The sequence below is a fragment of the Ascaphus truei genome, chromosome 12, assembly GCF_040206685.1.
Source record: "Ascaphus truei isolate aAscTru1 chromosome 12, aAscTru1.hap1, whole genome shotgun sequence".
NCBI classification, from domain to species: Eukaryota; Metazoa; Chordata; class Amphibia; order Anura; family Ascaphidae; genus Ascaphus; species Ascaphus truei.
The window spans coordinates 17,701,378-17,726,414 of NC_134494.1; the positions used below are offsets into that span (position 1 = coordinate 17,701,378).

General features: G+C 46.9%; 1 protein-coding gene across 4 annotated transcripts in view; it reads right to left on the reverse strand.

The window, feature by feature from the left end:
• CHID1 (chitinase domain containing 1) overlaps positions 1-25,037 on the reverse strand; it is a 217,249-nt gene that overhangs the window by 159,407 nt on the left and 32,805 nt on the right. For all 4 annotated transcript variants that reach the window (XM_075566851.1, XM_075566850.1, XM_075566848.1 and 1 more), the window contains exons 7-8: positions 15,370-15,476; positions 14,373-14,434 (exon numbers count right to left, since the gene is read on the reverse strand). In XM_075566851.1, the coding sequence (XP_075422966.1) occupies positions 14,373-14,434; positions 15,370-15,476 (169 nt within the window). The remainder of the gene's footprint in view (positions 1-14,372; positions 14,435-15,369; positions 15,477-25,037) is intronic.

A 25,037-nucleotide genomic window follows, 5' to 3' on the forward strand; every position in this document is an offset into this window, starting at 1 on the left:
GGAGTGTTGTACTTACTTTGTTCTGTGCCGTGGTCAGCGTCTCCAGGGGTGAGCATTTCAGGCTGTGTCAGTGTGGTGTGTTATGAATGGAATACGCAGGGTTGGCTCACACAGTATGAGGAAGCTCAGGGGGGTGAGAGTCTGAAGCGGTATGAGTGTGGTGTGTGAGTGGAACAGTGGGTTAGAGCACACCGGCCAATGAGAGACGTGGGGGGGGGGGAGGGCGAGACGTGGGGGGGGGGGGGAGGGCGAGACGTGGGGGGTGCGCGGGACACACAGGGGGAGGGACACATCAGCCAATGAGAGCCGTGGGAGGGCGGGCGGACCGACGGACCAATGAAATTGTCTACAGGGACTCACAAACAACAGTTTCAGTTTTATATATATATATAGATGTCAGGAATCGGCGTTCTCCTCGCTTCCCACACAGAGCACTCCCTCTCCGCAGGGAGCCCCTGGACACACAAGACAATCCTGCCTTACCGGCCTCCACGGCTCCTCGCCCCTGCCGCCGTCGCGGGATCACTCCCCTTGGCGATTCCTCTGCTCAGCGCCGGGCGCGCCCACGCCCTCCTGCACGCACACCTACACGCACGCCAGCCCCAGACGTTATGTGCATGCATTCCCAGCTTACAGAGCACACGCCTAACAGAGCACTTTTAACCACTGCTCCTGCAGTGAGGCGTCGCCCCCAAGCATCACACAGTTCCATGCAAATCAATGATTACACTCAGCTGGGCTGTAACACCTCCCTCCTATCAGGGAGGACTCCTTGCAGTCCTCCAGGCCTGCCCCCTTTTCCCATTGGCCTGCCCAGCTTTATTATGCCTGTGCTTCCCATCACTCGTCGCTCGACATAGTCTCTGTATGGAAGCATTTGACTACTCTCTCAGTGACTCCTCAGGTATTGACGCGAATTGGACGACTACCCCCTCTGGCTCTCGACTTTGGCTCTACTTGGACTTCGGACTTCTGGCATCCCTGTAACACGGCTTATACCTTCGATCATCCGCAACTCTCCTATCCCTGATCTTGGCAACGGCAATAACTACTCCTCCTCTACTACCGGTACCGGCAAGTATTGTCTTCATTACTATACCTGGCCTGGCAACACAACACCACACTCCGGATGCGCTCCCTTTGCTGCGGGTACGTGTATCCCTACGTCCCACCTCAGCACAGGGGACGGGTCTGGTCTGCGGGCAGCACCGGCGTAACAATAGATAACCCTCAGACGAAGTGGTGACCTGTTTTTCACCTCTCTCTGTGATGCAGAGAGGATATTTCAAGAATCTAAGGATTTCCTTGAGGATGACAGCTCATGATCTGGTTGTCATCTATAGCCTTTCAAACTATACATTTTTCACTTTTAGTGGGCCATCAGTGTTAGCCCCCCAATTACGCCCTCTTTCAAGGTCAACACAGACACAGGACCCTTCAAAACAATTCTTGTATTTAAACACAATTTCTAACTTACACTCGCTAACCCCTTAAGTACCAGATTGATTAAAATACATAATAACTCATGATATCATCAAACTGGCCCTTAATGATATTTTAATTGCGGGTTGGTTAAAAAGATAAGAATTCCCGAGAAATGCCTCTTAGGCCAGGTCCCCGCTGCCTACTGCAGCGCCCGCTGTGGCGAACGCTGCAGGGATAAGAGCCGCCCCACAATGGCACACATGAAAATTGAGATGGGAACTAGCGACGGAGCGCTAGGCCACGCCCCATGCGGTTCAACCAATGAGGGTGAACCTGCCGGGTGACGTCATGGGCACGTCCCCGTCACTCCCAAGTCACGCCCACCCCCGTCTTTCCCCCTGCAGACCGGGGAATTCGGCTGCACGCGCCGCCTGCCTCCCACGTGCACGGCGCTTCACCGCAATCTGTAGAAACTTATTTTGGCGGGGGGGGGGGGGGAGGGGGGTGGCCAAAACGGGTCGGGTGGGCGCGGCCATGACCAGGAGGGGGGGCAGGGCCATGACACGGACAAAGCAAAAGAGTTTCCTACACATGCACCCTTATAACATATTGTAGCATAGAAAATAACATGATCTGTTCTTAGTGCAGCCTATTATAAAAATAGGGCCCTCAGTATGTTAATAGACTGCAGCGGGGACCAGAGGATACACTTGTCCAGCTCACCCCTCCCTCCCCATAGTCCACCCCCCCTGTCTATCTCCTCCTGCAGCTTCCTGGTGACCTGATGATTGCCCTCCCCGTGATGCGCGTCATCGCACGAAACGATCGTCGGGCTATAGTGACGTCATCACATTGACGGTCACGTGGGCGGCGACGTAGCGTGTATGCAGCTAGGAACGCTGGACACACAGCTATACACACTGGGCACCAACCATATTGCCGTTTTTGCAGCAATAGCCATCAGGTTGTATTTTTCCTGCTTCTACTTGCAGGTCATTTATCTCTATACACTTGCCCTTAGATTTGTACTTCGTCACCAATGACATCTGATGTACTTTGAACTTACCTTGGATTTTATTCACAGTACTAACCATGGTTATAGCATCAAGTATTTTAGTTGTGACATAGCAATGTCCTTCATTGGTGTGTTTAGACTTCCTTAATGTGGGATTTCCCAATGTACTATAGCTACTATTTTGCATATTGGTATGGTGAGGCTATTTAGCCGTGTTAATATATTTTGTACCTCCTCTCCATATACATACTCCATGGGGATATAGTATAGGTCATATTAACCCCTACTATCACCTTACTGTTCCTATCTCACCCACAAGGGGATCTTTTTAGTTTTTGTAAATTTGTAATTTTATGCATTTCATCTTATTTTATTATGTATTAAAATTGTTATAACTGTTTGTCTAGCTATAGTTTAGATTTTGTGGTTATTTTCCCAGTTGGTCTACATATTTACTCTCATATTATTGGTACTAGTTAATTAACTGGTACTTTTGGATATACATTAGACTATGGAATGAGTGCAATCTATAGGGACTTTTAGTGACCTTTCTTGGCCACTTATTTCTGTTTTTGCGATCTGATGATTGCTCCCTGGCGCACCATGTGATGCGTCGCAGCTCGGGAACACAATCCTATTGTAGCTCCTGCTGGCTGACGCATCACAGTGAGCAGAGAAGCGAGGCGACACCGGGAACAGCTAGGGAGGAGGTAAGGAGCTGGTGGGAGGCGCGCGGCAGAGGGGACCTAGCCTTAGAAAATGTACAATGGAGGACATAAGAAGGCATCACATTTTGGGGAAGAGGGGGGGGGGGGATTTTGTATCCAAACCTGCCACAGTACCAGTACATTAACATCCAAACCTGTGCAACATCCTACTCCTTTCCGAGCGTTGGTTGGACAATAACGAACAAGTGACTATTCCTAACTTCGATTGTGTGGTTCACTTTAAGCATCAAAATGTTAAGAGCCGGTGTAGTTGCATTGTACCGTAACAAGCAAAACGGTGCACACGTTATTACGCCTCATTTAGACATCATCCACACACAGACGACTGGATTACCAGTCAGTGTTAGACCGGTTGGAGAAATATGCGTGGCAGAGTAGTGCATGTTACCCAATGGCCAACTTGTCCTTATCCCCGGCATATACTTTTCTCCAAACAAAACAGTGGAGAGTATCATTGACTTCGTCCATTTCATTCTGCTATCGTACTCTATTCAAGGTGCAGCCTTATTGAAGAAAGATCATAAAATACCCATCATTTTAAGCGGCGACTTTAACATAAACTTTGACTCTGATGAAGCACTGCCGCTCATTACATTCATGCGAGAAACATTCAATTTAACTCTCAACACCAACTCAGCCATTCCAACTACAAGATCAGGTTTGAACATTGATGCAGTCTTTCAACGACATTTAGATACTTTACAAGCCAAAACATACTGTATGTAACTAACTTTAGTCATCATAAATCAAATGTATCATGTATTCCAACGGATACTATGGAAACTTCTGCAGAAAAATAAATTATACTCTCAGAAGTTTTTAATTCAATCAAAAACATCAAAATCAAAATACAATTTCAGTGACAAAACACAAAAAAGTTTCACATCACTTTAAAGGGCGGTGGGAAGGATGGGAAACCCCTCAAATGTAACCTGGCATGTCATCAGCTGGGAACATTGGGCATAAAGTGGTCTTGGAGGAGAGGTAGTAGTAATTGACAGATAACATTACTCTTATATACACACAGATCAGAGACCACTACTTTATAAAAGTCCTGCAACCACAGAACACATGCACTTATAAAGAGCATTGATGCTGCTACAAAAAATGAAGACTACAGATAACAGACCATTATCAAGCAGACAAGAGAGCAAGAAAGCACTGATACTGATTTACTATACGTCCTTCCAGAATAAGTGCCAAAGGCAATAAAATCCATGAAGAATGGGTAGCCCCAGAGAAAGATGGAATTACTAACTAAAATCTTGAAAGAAATAGGGGAAGTAGAGAAAACCCTTGCAAAACGTTTTACATTCTGGAACAGATGGGAGAGCACACAACACACTTCTCTTGGTGTAACTTTATTCACATACAGTAATGCATAACAAATAGGTAAACCAAATGCACTCGCAAACACTGCTTGCGTTCAAGCATAGCTTACGCTGTCTCTCTTCCCCCACACAGTACATGTTTCTGTCGAAGTGAGGAATCTGTTGAACAAGCAGCAAGCAGCTCTGTCTCCTGACACAGAAGGACCACCCGAGATGAAGGAAGGGATGAGTGAGCGCATCAGATGTGCTTGAACGCACCTGTCACAAAACCGTTTGGACCTTGGAGAAATAATTCTTTATAGGACTTGATGAACATTTACCGTTTCAAAATTATTTAATGGTTTAGTGCACTTGGCTTGAAATATTTTTTTATAACACTTTACGTGTTGCTCGTTTGGGAATAACATTTCAGAACAGTGAAGCAATGCCATAGTAACCCCCATCCAAAAGAAGAGAGACATAGAAATACAGACCAATCAGTCTACTTCAAGATACTCACTAATGGGCTGCAAAACAATGAGCATACAAAACAACGGACAATATCCGAGTGCCGCAAGAAGTGATTTCCCAAACTAGTGAATAGGATCTACCACTTAATCTTAGGGTTCGTAGATTACGAAAAAACATTTGATTCTACACCTCTGCCGTTTTAAATGCATTAGCACAAAGTGTTGAAGCAGCATACATAGATACTATAAGGAACATCAACAAGAATGCCACATTCAACCATTAGATTAAAATGATATGGGCGAGAAAAATATATCACAATCAATGGTGAATACTTACTGTACGTCACCTACGATTTACAGACATTTGTTCCCACAGGTTCAGAAGACCCCAAGCAACAAATCAGAAAACTCGCCGAAGCAAGAGTAACCCCCAATGGTATTACTATGTTGGCCAAGAACCTTAAGGAGTTAACTGTGTGGGCTCACACAGAGTAACGTCCCTCTTCCATCAATCATATGGTATAGAGTGACTTAGCAGGAAAGAAACCACTTCCACTGTGGGCATGGTGACCAGTGACATCACCATCAGGGTATTGTGAGACTGAGGGTTCAAGAACTTAGGTTCCTGGGTTTGACAGTTGGTGGAGCCTCACAGTTGGTAATGTAAATTTTTCCTGTGTATAGTTAATGTATAGTGATAATGCCCCGTCCATTCTTGTGTAGTTAGGGAAAGTGTCCTGTCCACTTAGCATCCATAGCCATGGAAGTACAGAAGCTTACAGGTTCCTACAGAGGAAACCTATATCTTATTGGGGTTATCCAAGGAATGGCCCTGGGATCTAATCGGAGCAGCCCTGCTGAGAGGTCTCCTGTTGTCTCCGAAACAGTGTGCTTAAGATAGGCACGAAGTACCGTGCACCGGGATAGTGATCCCACAGTTCATGATGGTAAGGGTAACATAAAATGGGGACCTATTGAGATAATGAGTTACAGATGCTACTTAGAAGATGGCCACTTAAGATGACAGTAACAAGCCTAAGCACCTCCCTAGCATGAGAGAGTAAGGATTACCTAGGGAAGAAGTAACGAGTACAACCATGTTTGTTCACCAGTTAAAGTGTATATAGTAACGAAAGCCTTTATGTGAAGAGCACTATCAATGGCTGTTAATAAAGCTCCTGTTTGTACTATTAAAGTTCCTGGTGCCTTTCATTATTCCCTCAGTATATCTATGCCCAGCCTGCGCGGATCCAGCACCCTGTTACATTATGAGAGACAGAGAAAAGCCATGTACACAGTCAACTGACGTAAACTCCTTAAGGGCGTCCTTATAATGGCGGGGTGCGCGCCGCAGGAACAAACATAAGCAGATCAATGAAGGCACGCAAACAACGTCCAGGCGTGCGATGTTGGAAAAGATTTCCAAAATAGTTTTCCCTGCGCGACGCCTGCGTCACATGAGCGGTTCAGCCAATGGGGGCAAACAAGTGATGTCACGGCCACGCCTCTGCCACCCTTCCCTGTCGCCTCCAGCCGGCAGTGCAGGTTTCGCACGCACACTGCTGGCTCTACAATAAATGAGGCCTAAGAGTAAGCAAAGAGGATTACACAAGTAAGAAGAGGGGCCTCCATATGAATCAAAACCAAGGTGATGCTCAACAAATGTGTAAACTCTACTACATACTGTATATATCTAAATAAATAAAAAATAACTAGACGAAGCTGAAACTTTTGTCTACCGTGGACGGAAAGTAGCAATGGATAGGACCTTTTGAATGCAATCAATAGGAGAATTAAGATGGGATGGAGCAAATTTGGAAGAGACAAACAATCTGTCAAGAGAACCTTCCACTGTGCCTCGAGGAAAGTTTAACCAATGTATTCTGGATGTGAAACTTGGACCCTAAATGTGAAGATAATTCAGAAGCTTTAGGCAACTCAAAGCAGTACACAGAGATGTATGCTAAGTAAAGAACGAATGGTTTTGAAACTAAAGTTTGTGACATCACAAGGTTGAAGGTTTTACAAAGGGGATACCCAACTTAATTCCAAGGGGAATTAAAAGACCAAGACGTGAACCAAAAGAAAGATGTGAGGATGAAATCAGAAAATGTGTTGGAAAGGCTCGACACCGATGTACCTGGAGGACTATTGGGAAGGGCTTCATCCTGCAGTGGATTGACAAGGCCTGATGATGATGAAAAGCTGCACAAAGCAAAAAAGTAGTGGTACTATGCCTGAATTCAAGACAGTGCAACCAATGGAGCTATAGCTTATTTAAGCTCATTTATGAAAAGTTATTGTAATATTAATGATTTTAACACAGAAACACAGGGACCTTTTTAAGATGAATCTTTTCTTGGAAAAGAAAGTGTAACTGGAACTTGGTATAGACATGCAAATGAATATACAAGAATATTTACAGTTGCTTTATGCTTTACCGTGGAGGGTTTTTGTCACTTTTTTTACCCATCATAACCTTAAGTGTGGTGAGTACCGACTCTTATCTCATTTGAGCAAATGCCAGCAACCAACCTCACACTGATGATACCCATCAAGGTTGAAACATGTCTGTGAGTGGGTTTGCTGGCTTTGCATCTCCCAAGCCCTTGCTTAAAAGCTGTGTCTAAAGCAGCATGCATTGGCTAAGGGTTGCTCATGTAATGTGAGCTTGAGATAAAAGGTGGCACTGTGTGTTCATTTGCATGTCATTTCCCAGAATCCCTTGCTGCAGTAGAAGTGCTGTGTGCTGGGTGATAATGGTGAAAGACAGGGTTGCAGACCTGTCTAAGACATGCAAATGAATATACAGGAATATTTACAGTTGATATATATATATATATATATACACACACACACACACACACACACACACACACACACACACACACACACACACACACACACACACATATATACAAACAAACACACACACATATACATATATATATATACAAACACACACACACACATATACAGTTAGGTCCGGAAATAATTGGACACTGACACAATTTTCATAATTTTGGCACTGTACGCCACAACAATGGATTTGAAATGAAACAACCGAGATGCAATAGAAGTGCAGACTTTCAGCTTAAATTCAAGGGGTTGAACAAAAATATCGTATGAAACGTTTAGGAATTGCAACCATTTTCATACACTTACATACTTATTTCAGTGTCTCAAATGTAATTGGACAAATTAACACAATCATAAATAAAATGTTCATTTTTAATACTTTGTCGAGAATCCTTTGCAGGCAAGGACTGCATGAAGTCTGGAGCGCATGGACATCACCAAACGCTGGGTTTCCTCCTTTGTGATGCTTTGCCAGGCCTTTATTGCAGCTGTCTTCAGTTGTTGTTTGTTCATTGGTCTTTCTGCCTTAAGTTTTATCTTCAGCAAGCAAAATGCATGCTGGATCGGGTTGAGATCAGGTGATTGACTCGGCCATTGCAGAATATTCCACTTAAAAAACTCCTGGGTTGCTTTCGCAGTATGTTTTGGGTCATTGTCCATCTGTAAAGTGAAGCACTGTACAATCAACTTCTCTGAATTTGGCTGAATCTGAGCAGACAATATATCCCTATACACTTCAGAATTCATCCGGCTGCTTCTGTCTTCTGTCACATCATCAATAAACACTAGTGACCCAGTGCCATTGTAAGCCATGCATGCCCATGCCATCACTGCCTCCACGTGTTTTACAGATGATGTGGTATGCTTCGGATCATGAGCCGTTCCAAGCCTTCCCAATACTTTATTTTTCCCATCATTTTGGTACAGGTTGATCTTAGTTTCATATGTCCAAAGAATGCTGTTTCAGAACTGGGCTGGCTGTTTTAGATATTGTTTGGCAAAGTCTAATCTGGCCTTTCTATTCTTGAGGCTTATGAATGGTTTGCACCTTGTGGTGAACCCTCTGTATTTGCTTTCGTGAAGCCTTCTCTTTATGGTAGACTTGGATAATGATATGCCTACATCCTGGAGAGTGTTTTTCACTTGGCTGGATGTTGTGAAGGGGTTTTTCTTTACCATGGAAAGGATCCTACGATCATCCACCACTGTTGTGTTTCGTGGACGTCCAGGCCTTTTTGCGTTGCAGAGCTCAACAGCGCGTTCTTTTTTTCTCAGAATGTACCAAACTGTTGATTTGGCCACTCCTAATGTTCCTGCTATCTCTCTGATTCATTTTTTTTTTTGCAGCCTAAGGATGCCCTGTTTCACTTGCATTGAGAGCTCCTTTGACCGCATGTTGTGGGTTCACAGCAACAGCTTCCAAACGCAAATGCCATACCTGGAATCAACTCCAGACCTTTTACCTGCTTAATTGATGATGAAATAACGAAGGAGTAGCCCACACCTGTCCATGAAACAGCTTTTGAGTCAATTGTCCAATTACTTTTGGTCCCTTGAAAAAGAGGGGACTACATATTAAAGAGATGTAATTCCTAAACCCTTCCTCCAATTGGATGTGAATAACTTCAAATTGAAGCTGATAGACTGCACTTTCAGCCCATATTCATTATTTAATTGTAACTTGAATTTATTTTGGTACACAGCCGAAATAACAAAACTTGTATCAGTGTCCAATTATTTCCGGACCTAACTGTACACATACATATATATATATATATATATATAGATATATATATATATATATATATATAGATATAGATAGATATAGAGAGAGAGAGAGAATGTGCAACTCCATAGCGCAATATGACATTTATTGGTGAAAGGAAAGGGATAAACAGGGGAATCAAGTGCACGTACACAACAAAAAAGTAAAAACTAGCGTTTGTGCATATATATCACCACCAACGGAGATGATGAACAGTCTCAGGACTGCATACACAGCTCTCGGACTGTAGATTATCTGTCGCAAGGTAGGGATGCCACATTTAGTAATACGGTGCTAGAAGCAGGAGTTTCCTCTGGAATTTTGCTAGGAGCCAGGGTGCCATTTAGGCTCCTTGCTTTCCTAAACAGGACAGGAACCTTTTTTGCCAATATTTGTCCTAGTTGTGGGTCACAGAGTAATATATTCCAGTGTTTGTTCAGAATTGACTGAATTGCTCTATGGGATTGATTAAATGTAGTAATGAACCTTGGAGCTGAATGTTCATCGATTCCAAATCTATCTTTAGCAATTGTATTGGACCTTTCTAATCTTTTTTCTTTAGATTAATAAGGTCACACGATCCATTGCCAACGCTTTGTTAACGGCCTCATCAATGAGTTGTTTACTATAACCTTTATCCAAAAATCTTCTTCCAAGAATTTCAGATTGTGACACAAAGTCACCCTCACGTGTACAATTCGGCTTTAAATCGGAGGAAGCGACTTGTGGGCACATTATTCAAGCATTGGCTATGGTGGTTACTGGAGGCATGTATATAGTTATTAACCAAAACCGGTTTGAAATGGGTCTGTGTAATAATGTTGTCATCTTAATCTTTAGTAAAAGATCAAGAAAGACCACCAACTCTGCTCTAATACTATACGTAAACTTGAGTCCCAACTGATTATCATCTAATGACTCCAAGATAGTTCTAAATGCCTCCTCTTCACCTTCCCAAATAATCATGTCATCGATGAAACGGCCATAGCATATGAGGCCTGCCCGGAGCTCCAAATGTTGCCAAATGGAAAACTTCTCCCAAAACCCCATGAAGAGGTTTGCATAACTCGGAGCGAACCTTGCACCCATGGCCGTTCCACAGATCTGAAGGAAAAAAGTGTCTTCATAAAATAATTGTGTTTCAAAATAAAGTTCATACTGTATCAAAAACTCTTTCGGTCTTTGTGGGATAGTTTCATCCAGACCCAGCCATTATTTAATTACTTCCACCACCCCTGGAGTGATCAATACATGAATAAAAGTGATGAAACATCACACATAGCCCATAAATATGTTGGTTGCCACGTTATCTTAGAAATGGAGTCAATGACGTGTAGTGTCACTAATATGGGACCTCAACTTGGTGACAAAAGGTAGGAGATAAAAATCCACATATTGAGACAGGTTAGATGTCATTGACCGCACTCTCGAGATTATGGGCCTTCCAGAGGGGTTAAGCATAGATTTATGAATCTTAGGAAGATGATAGTAAATCGGAGTCATTGGATATTCCTGATATAAAAAATGTAATTCCAATTTAGAGATGACTCCGATTGTCAACGCCTGTTCAAGAAATTGTTTCAGTTCTATCTGATATACAGTAGTTGGATCTTCCGTACGAATGGAGTAGGAGGCAGTGTCCCCAAGAGTCTGCACGTCTCTAACAGATAGGCTGCTCTATCCTGAAGGACAATGTCCCCCCCCCCCCCGTCAGCGTGTCTGACTATAATCCCTTTATTATTTTTGAGATTTTCGACAGCTTCTAACTCTGACTTGGATAGGTTCATTGCAACATGAGTTGTCTTTAAACAAAGTTGTTCAAAATCCTTTAAAACTATACTGTAGAAGGAATTTATAAAACCTCCCTTCGACTGATAACGAAAAAAATATAGATTTTGGTCTAAAGGGGAATGTACTACATTTAACTCAGAGACTTCATCCAAAATCACTGAACATGTAGGATGAAGAGTCAAATCTGATTCATTCAAAATCCCATCCACTGATTGTGTCTGTTCACCCAATTCTACTAGTAATATAGACAGTGCGTCAACGCAAAGATTATCTTGTGTATTGAACAAGGCTACTGTATTATTTAAATTTTTATTATGAAGTATATTAAAATGCCTTTTTAGTTTTGACTTTCCTAATAAGACTATTTAAATCTACAAAAACATTAAAAGTATTTGGTGAAAAGGAAAGTCCATGTTCTAATAAAGATACTTCATGAACGGATAACTTTGTTAATGAAACGTTAAATATAGAACTTACTTCAGGTGTTTTGATCAGAAGTCGGTTCGCCTTTTTCCTTGCCTGGATCCTGCCTGCTCTAGTTTCTCTGCACCTCTTTTGCTTCGAACAACCAGCTTGCTGTTGGTTTCTTTGTCCCAGAGAGGGTATTGTTTCTCCTTCGCTCTCTCCCTGTTTCTGTCTTGCCAGGGAGCCCTGTCTAAAAAAAGCTGCTGCTGTTTGGGTATTTTAGACATAGGGTCCTTAGGTCTCGTATCACCCTTATGTTAGGTAACCTGAACTTCTCTTCTTATAATCACCAGGACTATCTGTTCTCAAAACGCTGAATCTACTGCCCGTTTGTGGGGTATCCGTACCTCCACTCGGGAGGTTTAACACCGGACATGAATCCACTCCCATGGCTGCACCTTCAGCTGGCCTAGCAACCTCACGTGATTCCTGTATTTTGTTCACACCTCCCCACACACGGCTCCTACAGGTGTTCCTATTTTGTCTTTTATAAATAAATGGATGCTTCTACATCCTCACTTTATCTGAGTCATAGTCATCCTTATCACGATCAAGTTTGTTATGCTTTATTGTGATAATTTCTTTTTCCAATGTCTCAACTCATTTGTTTGTAGTCTCGTCAAAATCAATAAATTCCTTGTTCCCTGCATATGTACTGCATCTATCTCTTTCTCCAATAATTTTAATTTATCCTCACAAAACTGCACCACATGTCTCATCAAAGAGAATAAGCACTGCTCCAAAGTGCCATTCCATTTTTGGATCCGTCTCAAAGGTAGGAACTTTCATTAAGTTATAATCCCTGAAGAACAGGGCATTACTGGCCAATAATGCCCTGGTTGGAAGAGTTGAAGGCCTGAGGCAAAGCCGAGGGCCTTTAACCCAGCCAGGACATTATTGGCCAGTAATGTCCTCTTCTGAGGGAATTATTACTATTATAGGCTAAATGTAGGCTTTTTTTCATAAAATAATTGACACTTTTGTATAGATATATAAAATCGGAACTACGCTGATACCCCTTTGTAGGAAAAATAAGTAAAAGTAGCAAATGAGGGGGGGGGGGAGAATAAAGAGAGAGAGGTGAGTGGGGGAAGAAGAGAGTGAGGTGTGGGAAGAAGAGGGTGTGGTGTGGGAAGAAGAGAGTGAGGTGTGGGAAGAAGAGGGTGAGGTGTGGGAAGAAGAGGGTGAGGTGTGGGAAGAAGAGGGTGAGGTGTGGGAAGAAGAGGGTGAGGGGAGGGGAAGAAGTGGGGGAGGGGAAGAAGAGGGTGAGGGGAGGGGAAGAAGAGGGTGAGGGGAGGGGAAGAAGAGAGTGAGGGGGGGAGAAGAGAGGCGAGGAGGTTGGAGGAGAGAGAGGCGAGGGGGTTGGAGAGAGAGGTTAGGGGGTTGGAGGAGAGAGGTGATGGGGGGAGGAGAGAGGTGGATGGAGGGGGGAAGTGGGGAGACAGTGATATTAACTACAACCAAATAAAAAGCAATTACAAAAATGACCTTAGCACAAGCTATAGAAGTGGTGAGAAATATTACTTTGTTGCAAGTAAAAGAGCAAAGAGCTGCGAATGGTCTATCTTTTTCAAGTATCTTTGTTGTAAGTAAGGCTGGGTCCCCGCTAGCGCTGAGCGCGCATCTCTTGCCGCGGTTACTTACATTATATATATTAGTGTCAAAGCACACGCATGCGCGAAACGCGTCAGAGGTTCCTCTCACAGTCTGTGTGATACTATGCTGCGGGGGATTCAATAAAGATTTTGTCCATCCGTTGAAGCAATCCAGCCTCTGTCATTTTTCTTCAGGTTGACACGCAGTGCACTGCATAATATTTCCCTCATGGGATCTTACTTCTACGATTTTGATTGAGCAGTGAGCACACAGACTTCAGGCTACCACTCACCAAGTCATGAGTACTTTATTGCAAAAGACTATTGCTTGGTTCATTACCATTTTTGCTTTAGCCTAGCACCAGTGGAGAGATGCATTAGGCTAGGGTGGGGGCCTGGGTGTTTCTTTGTTACAGGGGACGCGGACATCCCCTCATATTGCCATTAATTTTGTTATCTTTCCTCAAAATTGGAGCATTATATGACCTGTTATCCAGCAACATTTTATCATAAAGTCTGATATCAATGTCTACAAACCTTTAAAAACAATATTCTTCTATGAACCTACACCGTTCAAATTGTTATACATTATATGTTATGAAGTTCAGGTATGCACACTCGAGCATTGACACAGCAGCCCAGGTGCTCTGATTTTTTCTGCTAACCTTTAGACTGCACTGGGCTCTGGGGAGAACTCCATTTTAACCTCCCAGACACTTAATATTTTAAATGCTTACTTCTTCTAAATGGGGGCATCAGGTTTAAATATACAATAAAAACAGCGATGGAAAAGGGCCAGTAAAAAAGGAACATGCCAAAAAATTGACTATTAGCCCGAGCTGTTGCTTTGAATAGGTAAAGCTATCAAACAAATTCTAAATTCTGCAGAGATCCTATTCATATACTGTATGTGGGGAACAATAAGAGTTGCAGAGACGGTTATACTCACTGCCGTTTCTGCCCGCCCAGCTGACTCCAAACTTCCACCACAAAGCCGTCAAACCGCTCCTCCTAAAGATATTACAAGCTGTTTAGTATCGATCAGAGGGTCGTTCTCTCAGGAGCATGTATCAGATTAGGACAGGATTGGATTGAATAGTTAGTCAGCTACCAAGCAGAGGGTCAATTTTTAGGTTATTAGTGAAAGTATAGACAAGAGAAGACATGCATGCATTAACGTACGTACATATACATACATATATACACACACACAAAATAATGGAGTAGAAAAACAGACAGGTAGAGACAAATGTTACTCTTTAAGTGGCGGAAGGGCCAGTCATCCCCTTCCATCGCCAACATTGCATTGCAAAATAGTGTAACTATTTTGGAGCCAGGGGATCCTGTCTCTCCTTTTATCCTATTTTTTGCTCATGGAATAATAAAAGCATTTTTGTTTAGCACAGTCCAGCCTTTATCATTTTTTGCCTGCAGTACTCGCTGATTCTCTTTCCCTGCAGAGAGGTTTCTTGTGGAGCCATTTATTGTGGAGAAATCTCGAATAAATCATACTAAACTGTGCAACTGCATTTAATCTAACTCTGCTAAACCTCTCTATATACAAACGTTTGTGTTAACATGGAGAGAAAAATGAATTGAAACAGGTAAGTATGGTGGTCATCTACACACTTCATAATCGTGTCAGACAACCAGTACATCATACAGAGAGGATCTCACAAAAACAGTTGCATCCTGCCATACTGTATGTGCACATCAGCCCAACATCCTTGGGGTAGAAAGTGGTAAAGTAAAGACGATTGAACTGCACTCCACTGGAGTTGTGACAAATCAATAGTACATTTATTGTGCAAACATATTCAATCAATGTTTCGGTCCTTTTGACAATGTTCCAAAAATAGGACTGAAACGTTGATCGAATGTTTTGCACAAGAGCAGTGATGTGCTGTCCCGTCTTCTTTACATGACAAATCAAACACATTCCAAACCTTTGCTGTCTGCACCATGACGCTGGAAAGTTCCTCAATCTCATCTTCACTGTTGAACACGCTCTCGAAGTCCTGATAAGACCAGCTGTCAAACAGGATGCGTGGCACTGCAAGTACAGGGATGGGAGACGCACTTACACATGCAGTCTCCCTCACTCAACCCAAAGTATTTCACAAATTAATAATAAGATGTTTTTATTCTATAGCGATGAGTGTATGGTGTTGTACATAGAATTGTTGCAGGCTCAAGGAATCCCTGCCCCGTAGAATTCACAATATAATTTTAAAGCATGAGGCAGAAGGAGATTAACTGAAAAGGAGAGATGGCACTGGACACTGAGCTACTCATTTAGTATTCTTTCCTTTAATTTTCCTCCGTGCTCCTTGTCGAACATCAAGAAAGCCCTGGACTGCAGGGGAGGTGGTCACGTGGCAGGGCAGGCCTCGGTGGAGGCCTAGATGTGTCTGAACCTAGGGTGCTGAGCAGGGAGAGGCAACAGCACAAGGAGAGGGAGCGAGGCTTGGCTTTGGGCGGCAACACTGCTCGAGTGCGTGACATCATGAGGCACAGAGCGAGAGGCATGGTGGATGACGCGGCCGCCCAAGGCAGTGGGGATTGGAGGAGCAGGACCCACTGAGGCTGAGCCCATCAGGGCAGGAGAGGAGGGTAGAGGGCACAGAAATGGACTAGGCCAGCTTCGGAGCAACTGGCAAGTCAACTCAGGGAAGGTGGGCGGTGGCGAGGGGGTCCAGGAGCATTTAGGTGGGGCAGAGAGGGATGGAGCAGGGGAGTGGGGATCAGATGAGAGGGAGGGGTTTGTGGGGGGGGGGAACATGTTAAGAAGTACGGGGAGTGGTCACCTCTCAGCCTAGACGCAGACGGGCATTGGAGTTTGAGGAGAGTGGATCGGATACAGGGTTCATGCAGTGCGGGCTTGAAAAGGGGCAGATTTTTCACACATGGCTTCTCCATTTTGGCTTTATTTTCTATATCTATAAAACTGAAATAATGTTTGTGTGTGTATTTCTTCCCCCTGTGTGATTGGCCTTGTGTTCCCCCTGTGTCATTGGCCATGGACGCACGCCCCCCCACCCCTCACATTGCACCTCTTGCCCTCACTTGGATTTGCAACTTCACTTAGCAGGACCATCTCACTTGCAGTTGGAACCTTACTTGCTACGAGAACTTGGCGAACCCACACTCCTCACCTCTCCCCCCACACCCACACCTCCGCCGCTCCTCGTCGCCGGCCTCATCCTTCCCCCACCACCAACCCCCCTCCGGTCACACCACTACCACCCGCTGCTCCTCGGCGCCGGCCTCGTCTCCCCCACCACCAACCCCCATCCCCCCGGTCACACCACACTGTGTCTCTGTCTCCCGCTGAGTCCTCCTGCCCCCAGGTATCACCTCCACCTGCCCCCCTCCGGGTAGCGCACCCCCATGCCCCCTGGGTGTCACCCCCCCCCCCCACTGCCTTGTGTCGGTCCACCCCGGACCCTGCCCCCCACCCCTTTTCCCCCGTCACGTGCGCGTTGCACGTGTGCTCCGTCGTCCAGCAGCCTGGCGGTGCGCGCACGCTGCGGCTCCAGCCTGTGGCTGCTCCCGCTCATCGGGCACTTCAGCCTCCTCCCGACACCGGCTCGCGCCCGCTCCGGGTGGCCGTGCGCCCGCTTCAGGCCGCCATGCGCCCAGCAGCGTTCTCCCGACACCGACTCGCGCCCGTTCCGGGTTGCAATGCGCTCGGCGGCCTGCGCTGCATGCTCCGCCCCCACACCCGGGACCAACTGGTCAGAGCGCCCGGACAGGAGAGAGGCGCCTTCTGGACCGGTGGGAGCTCGGAGACTGGACGGAGGTGGCTGGTGTCCGCTGGTGGGGGGAAGGGGCGGGTCCTCACTGCAGTTGTTGTTAGTGCCCGAGGACATTTGTGTGTGTGTGTATGTGTGTGACACTGTGTGTGTGTGTGACACTGTGTGTATGTGAGTGTATGTGTCTGACACTGTGTGTGTCTCTCACTGGGTTTGTGTGTGTGGCACTGTGTCTCATGGTGTGTGTGGCACTGTGTCCTGCGCGGTGAAGGGGGGGGGGTGTGACCGGAGCAGCGCAGAGGGGGGGGGGAAAGGACCACCGCTGCGCATGGGTGGGGGGAGGCGGAGAGAGACGAGGGGAACGGGGGTGGTGGGGGGTGGCGAGAGGAAGGAGCGGGAGGTGTTGGTCCCGAGCAGCGCCAGGTCTCTCAGCTAGTTGTTAAATAAATCATGACACAGTGTAATATGTCATGTGTTTTTGTTCAACTGACGTTGTATTTACCTAATTTTAAGACCTGCTAAGGAACAGTTGATTGTTATTATGTCCTGATATGTAAAACCATAGAATTCAAAGAGGGTGTACTTTCTTTTTCACACCACTGTATATACATGGATACAATTTGGAAGGCCTACAAGTATTAGGTGGGTTCGGGGTGGTCGAAGAATGACAGGGACTTCAGAGAAAAAAATTACAGTTTGGAAGCAGTTGAGATGGGACGTTTACAGACATGGATCTGTGGATGTCCAAAATGATGCCACATAAGACACCTTCCTTTAGGGCCGGGGCCCGGAGGCTAGCAACACGCTGGGCAGTCGGCCGGGAAAAAGAAATGGCACGCTGGCAGTTTAATGAGGGACAGTGTAAGTGGTGGTGGTGGGGGAGGGTCGCTTTAGGCTACGGCTGTGGGGGTAAACACACCGCGTCGAAGAGCTTAAAAAGAGCAGGGGTGGGTTCAGAAAATGAGCAAGTACAGGGGCTGGGGTGAAGAGCAAGGACATCAGAGAACATCGAGGAGATGGCACTGTGGCTTCAGAAATGGTTTCTGGATCCCCTTCAGGGAGGTGGAAGCTTCGCTCAGTAGAAAGAACTTGAACATGGAAGCTAGGCTTGAAAGCATCCTAAATATTAATGATGCTATATTCTCTATATTCAGCATGTAACTAGTTAATTTAGTATTAAAGTTAGAAATTATATTGGAAAATGATTAAGCTGACTCTGCAATAAGAAGTTAAAGACAGCCAGGTGTATACATGTTTTAAACCTTGTATGTTTAATGTCTGCTGAGTTGAATAGTAGATTGTATTTAGTTTGAATTAGAAGGTTAATTAAATAGATGGTTAAGAAAGACAATACAATGGAGAGGTGTTAAAAGGATTAAGAACATAGGATTAACTATAGTTACTTAATGACAGAACAAAGAGGGTCTTCTAAATCAAAGTCTAAATGAAGAAACAACATTCTGATGACATTAACAAGAATATTTTGAGCCGACTGAGAAACACATGTATTGTTGAAATGTATAAAGAGTGCATTTGGATTTATAGAATTCAGAATCCTTTACCACCAAGCAAAGAACACGCTAAGATTCTCCACTCTATAACTATATGCCTGAATGATGAAACCTGATGACTGAAATTATGCTGTAAAAGATGTGTTCTATTTGTCCCTGACTACATTTTAAAACAGAACTGTGCCGTGGACTATTTGATATATATTGAATTTAATTAAGAAAATTTTCATTTGGCGAACCAGCGAGTCCAGAACAACGAATCCTCTTTAAAAATCACTGGAGATGCACATGCAGGTGGTGTGGGCGAAGATAGAGAAGGAGGTGGGGCCAGGCAGAATGGCAGCTCAACTATATATATATATATATATATATGTACTTTACTGTGTATCTGTGTCATTGGAAGTAGCATTGGGCTCTGTCTGTGTTCTATGTTCTGTCCTTGATTTTAACTATATATTGCCATGCATGATAAAATCAAACCGCGCTCTTGCATCCTACGTGGGCAGAACTAAACGGAATTTGAAGCTGCGCATCATGGAGCACCTACGCAATATCACTAACATTCCCAAATTAGAAGCCACCTCCAAACCCCTCACCCACCTCTTGGCCCACTTCAAAGATGTGCATAATTGTAGTACGGTGGGTGTACAATATATGGGAATTGAGAGGATTATGGGTGATGCAAGAGCAGGAGATAGAGATCTACAAATTGCCAAACGAGAGCAATTTTGGATCTTTACCCTGCAGTCAAAACACCCGGGAGGTCTTAATGACTATATTGAACTTACACCTTTTTTGAGATAGATGGGGACTAGTGTTTGTATTGTGACCATTAGGTTTTCTCCCTTCCTTTTCTTCCCTTATTTATGTGGTTTTATATATATACTATATATATATATATATATATAATATATATATATATTTAATATATATATATATATATTCCCCCCTATTATTGAATTTTTTTTTTTAAATTTATATTCATTTTTCTTGTTTCCCACCCCCCCTCCCCCCTTTTCATTGCCTCCCCTTTCCCCTGCCCCCCCGCCCCTCCCCCTTGTTTTTCCACCCCCCCTTTTCCCCTTTCCCCCCCCCCCTCTTCCCTTCCTTTCCCATCTTTATGTATTTTTATGTATAGTATTGTATGCATTACTGTGATCAATTGTGGTCTTGTGATATTATTGTATTATTGCCTGACCATTTATGTTTTTTTCCATCTACATGGTGGCCTTCAGCAGTGTATTAACTCAACACTCCCCTAAAAAGCTTATTTATTGAATACTTCATATATACACTTTATTATATATTTATATAATGACACACATATTTATGTTATACTAGCTGAGAGACCCGGCGTTGCCCAGAATGTTAATAGGTAAATGTTTGGAATAAAAAGTATATGAATCAAAAGTAATGAAAGTGTAACATATGTAGCACCATATATTGAACATAAAAAGTTTGAGTCATAGATAATAATTGTTTGAAAATTTTATTGGGTTGGGGGTAAAGAGGAAGGCTGGTTGTTGTTGTAAAAATTTTGGACTGTATAATGTTGAACAGTTGTAGACGTCAGAAAGGCAAAAATGTTGATGTGTGTAAAATTATACAATTAATGTAATAAAAAAATGAATGGTGGGTGTGTGTGGGGTGAAAAAGGAATGGTGGGTGTGTGGGGGTAAGAGGTAGGTGGGTGGTGGGGGTGAAGAGGTAGGGTGGGTGTGGGGGGGGTGAAGAGGTAGGGTGGGTGTGTGGGGGGGGGAACAGTAATGGTTGGTGGGGGGGGTGGGTGAAGAGTAAGGTTGTGTGGGGGGGTGGTTGAATAGGAAGGGTGCGTGAAGAGGAAGGGTGGTTGAAGAGGACGTGTTGGTGGGGGGGGGGAAGAGGTACAGTGTGTGGGGGTGGAAGAGGTAGGTTGTGTGTGTGAAGAGGAAGGGTGGGTGGGGGGTAAGAGGAAGGGTGGGGTGGGTGAAGAGAAGGGTGGGTGTGTGAAGAGGAAGGGTGGGTGGGGGGTGGGGAAGAGGAAGTGTGGTTGGTGGGGTGGAATAGGAAGTGTGGGTGGTCGGTGGAAGATAAACGGTGTGTGGGTGGGGGGGGGTGTGAAGACAAAGGGTGTGTGGGTGGTGGTGGTGGGGAAATAAATGTTGTGGGGGGTAAGGATATGTGGTTTAGGGGGGGGAAGAGGAAGGGTGGGTGGGTGGGTGGGTGGGGGGGGAAGAGGAAGGGTGGGTGGGTGGGGGGAAGAGGAAGGTTGTTTGGGGGGGGGGGAGAGTAAGTGTGGGTGGGGGTGGTAAGAGTAAGGGTGGTGTGGGTGGGGAGAAAGGGTGTGTGGGTGGGTGTGGAACAGAAAGGCTGGATGTGTGTTGGTGTGAAGATAAAGGGTGGGTGTAAATTAATGTTGTGGGGGAGGAAGGGTGGTTGGGGGGGAAAGAGGAAGGTGGTGGGTGGGTGGGGGTGGTAAGAGTAAGGGTGGTAAGAGTAAGGGTGGGTGGGGGTGGTAAGAGTAAGGGTGGTGGGTGGGGGTGGTAAGAGTAAGGGTGGGTGGGTGGGGGTGTAAGAGTAAGGGTGGGTGGGTGGGGGTGGTAAGGGTGGGTGGGGGTGGTAAGAGTAAGGGTGGGTGGGGGTGGTAAGAGTAAGGGTGGGTGGGGGTGGTAAGAGTAAGGGTGGGTGGGTGGGGGTGGTAAGAGTAAGGGTGGGTGGGTGGGGGTGGTAAGAGTAAGGGTGGGTGGGTGGGGGTGGTAAGAGTAAGGGTGGTGGGTGGGGTGGTAAGATTAAGGGTGGGTGGGGGTGGTAAGAGTAAGGGTGGGTGGGTGGGGGTGGTATAAGTAAGGGTGGGTGGGGGTGGTAAGAGTAAGGGTGGGTGGGGGTGGTAAGAGTAAGGGTGGGTGGGGGTGGTAAGAGTAAGGGTGGGTGGGTGGGGGTGGTAAGAGTAAGGGTGGGTGGGTGGGGGTGGTAAGAGTAAGGGTGGGTGGGTGGGGGTGGTAAGAGTAAGGGTGGGTGGGTGGGGGTGGTAAGAGTAAGGGTGGGTGGGTGGGGGTGGTAAGAGTAAGGGTGGGTGTGGTAAGAGTAATTGTGGTAAGAGTAAGGGTGGGTGGGTGGGTGTGGTAAGAGTAAGGGTGGGTGGGTGGGTGTGTTAAGAGTAAGGGTGGGTGGGTGGTTGTGTTAAGAGTAAGGGTGGGTGGGTGTGTGTGGTAAGAGTAAGGGTGGGTGGGTGTGGTGTGTGGTAAGAGTAAGGGTGGGTGGGTGGGTGTGTTAAGAGTAAGGGTGGGTGGGTGGTTGTGTTAAGAGTAAGGGTGGGGTGGGTGTGTGTGGTAAGAGTAAGGGTGGGTGGGTGTGTGGTAAGAGTAAGGGTGGGTGGGTGTGTAAGAGTTAAGGGTGGGTGGGGTAAGAGTAAGGGTGGGTGGGTGTGGTAAGAGTGGGTGGGTGTGGTAAGAGTAAGGGTGGGTGTGTGGTGTGGTAAGAGGAAGGGTGGGTGTGTGGGTGTGTTAAGAGTAAGGGTGGGTGTGGTGTGTTAAGAGGAAGGGTGGTGTGTTAAGAGGAAGGGTGGGTGGGTGGTGTGTTAAGAGGAAGGGTGGGTGGGTGGGTGTGTTAAGAGGAAGGGTGGGTGGGTGTGGTAAGAGTAAGGGTGGGTGGTGGTAAGAGTAAGGTGGGTGGGTGGGTGTGGTAAGAGTAAGGGTGGGTGGGTGGGTGTGGTAAGAGTAAGGGTGGGTGGGTGTGGTAAGAGTAAGGGTGGGTGGGTGGGTGTGGTAAGAGTAGGGTGGGTGGGTGTGGTAAGAGTAAGGGTGGGTGGGTGTGGTAAGAGTAAGGGTGGGTGGGTGGGTGGTAAGAGTAAGGGTGGGTGGGTGTGGTAAGAGTAAGGGTGGGTGGGTGTGGTAAGAGTAAGGTGGGTGGGTGTGGTAAGAGTAAGGGTGGGTGGGTGTGGTAAGAGTAAGGGTGGGTGGGTGTTGGTAAGAGTAAGGGTGGGTGGGTGTGGTAGAGTAAGGGTGGGTGTGGTAAGAGTAAGGGTGGGTGGGTGGTGTGGTAAGAGTAAGGGTGGGTGGGGTGTGGTAAGAGTAAGGGTGGGTGGGTGTGGTAAGAGTAAGGGTGGGGGTGGGAGGTAAGAGGTAAGGGTAGGGTGGGTGGTGGTGTGGTAAGAGTAAGGGTGGGTGGGTGTGGTAAGAGTAAGAGGGTGGGTGTGGTAAGAGTAAGGGTGGGGTGGGTGTGGTAAGAGTAAGGGTGGGTGGTGTGGTAAGAGTAAGGGTGGGAGGTAGGGTGTGGTAAGAGTAAGGGTGGGTGGGTGTGGTAAGAGTAAGGGTGGGTGGGTGGGTGGTAAGAGTAAGGGTGGGTGGGTGTGGTAAGAGTAAGGGTGGGTGGGTGTGGTAGAGTAAGGAGGGGGGTGAGAGTAAGGGTGGGTGGGTGGGGGTGGTAAGAGTAAGGGTGGGTGGGTGGGGGTGGTAAGAGTAAGGGTGGGTGGGTGGGGGTGGTAAGAGTAAGGGTGGTAAGAGTAAGGGTGGGTGGGGGTGGTAAGAGTAAGGGTGGGTGGGTGGGGGTGGTAAGAGTAAGGGTGGGTGGGTGGGGTGGTAAGAGTAAGGGTGGGTGGGTGGGGGTGGTAAGAGTAAGGGTGGGTGGGGGGTGGTCAGAGTAAGGGTGGGTGGGGGGTGGTAAGAGTAAGGGTGGGTGGGTGGGGTGGTAAGAGTAAGGGTGGGTGGGTGGGGGTGGTAAGAGTAAGGGTGGGTGGGTGGGGGTGGTAAGAGTAAGGGTGGGTGGGTGGGGGTGGTAAGAGTAAGGGTGGGTGGGTGGGGGTGGTAAGAGTAAGGGTGGGTGGGTGGGGTGGTAAGAGTAAGGGTGGGTGGGTGGGGTGGTAAGAGTAAGGGTGGGTGGGGTGGTAAGAGTAAGGGTGGGTGGGTGGGGTGGTAAGAGTAAGGGTGGGTGGGTGGGGGTGGTAAGAGTAAGGGTGGGTGGGTGGGGGTGGTAAGAGTAAGGGTGGGTGGGTGGGGGTGTTAAGAGTAAGGGTGGGTGGGTGGGGGTGTTAAGAGTAAGGGTGGGTGGGTGGGGGTGTTAAGAGTAAGGGTGGGTGGGTGGGGGTGTTAAGAGTAAGGGTGGGTGGGTGGGGGTGTTAAGAGTAAGGGTGGGTGGGTGGGGGTGTTAAGAGTAAGGGTGGGTGGGTGGGGGTGTTAAGAGTAAGGGTGGGTGGGTGGGGGTGTTAAGAGTAAGGGTGGGTGGGTGGGGGGTGGTAAGAGTAAGGGTGGGTGGGGGTGGTAAGAGTAAGGGTGGGTGGGTGGGGGTGGTAAGAGTAAGGGTGGGTGGGTGGGGGTGTAAGAGTAAGGGTGGGTGGGTGGGGGTGTAAGAGTAAGGGTGGGTGGGGGTGGTAAGAGTAAGGGTGGGTGGGGGTGGTAAGAGTAAGGGTGGGTGGGTGGGGCTGGTAAGAGTAAGGGTGGTGGGGCTGGTAAGAGTAAGGGTGGGTGGGTGGGGCTGGTAAGAGTAAGGATGGGTGGGTGGGCTGGTAAGAGTAAGGGTGGGTGGGTGGGTGGGGCTGGTAAGAGTAAGGGTGGGTGGGTGGGGTTGGTAAGAGTAAGGGTGGGTGGGTGGGGCTGGTAAGAGTAAGGGTGGGTGGGTGGGGCTGGTAAGAGTAAGGGTGGGTGGGTGGTGGTGGTAAGAGTAAGGGTGGGTGGGTGGGGGTGGTAAGAGTAAGGGTGGGTGGGTGGGGCTGGTAAGAGTAAGGGTGGGTGGGTGGGGCTGGTAAGAGTAAGGGTGGGTGGGTGGGGCTGGTAAGAGTAAGGGTGGGTGGGGCTGGTAAGAGTAAGGGTGGGTGGGTGGGGCTGGTAAGAGTAAGGGTGGGTGGGTGGGGCTGGTAAGAGTAAGGGTGGGTGGGTGGGGCTGGTAAGAGTAAGGGTGGGTGGGTGGGGCTGGTAAGAGTAAGGGTGGGTGGGTGGGGCTGGTAAGAGTAAGGGTGGGTGGGGCTGGTAAGAGTAAGGGTGGGTGGGTGGGGCTGGTAAGAGTAAGGGTGGGTGGGTGGGGCTGGTAAGAGTAAGGGTGGGTGTGTGTGTGTAGGAACAGTAAGTGTGGGTGGGGGTGGGAAGATAAAGGGTGTGTGGGTGGATGTGGAACAGAAAGGCTGGATGTGTGTTGGGGGGGGAAGATAAAGGGTGGGTGGAAATGAATGTTGGTGGGGGAGGAAGGGTGTTTGGGGGGGAAAGAGGAAGGGTGGTGTGGGGGGGGGGAAGAGGAAGGGTGGGTGTGGGGGGGGAAAGAGAAAGGGTGGGTGTGGGGGGGGGGAAAGAGGAAGGGTGGGTGTGGGGGGGGGGGGAAAGAGGAAGGGTGGGTGTGGGGGGGAAAGAGGAAGGGTGGGTGTGGGGGGGGGGAAAGAGGAAG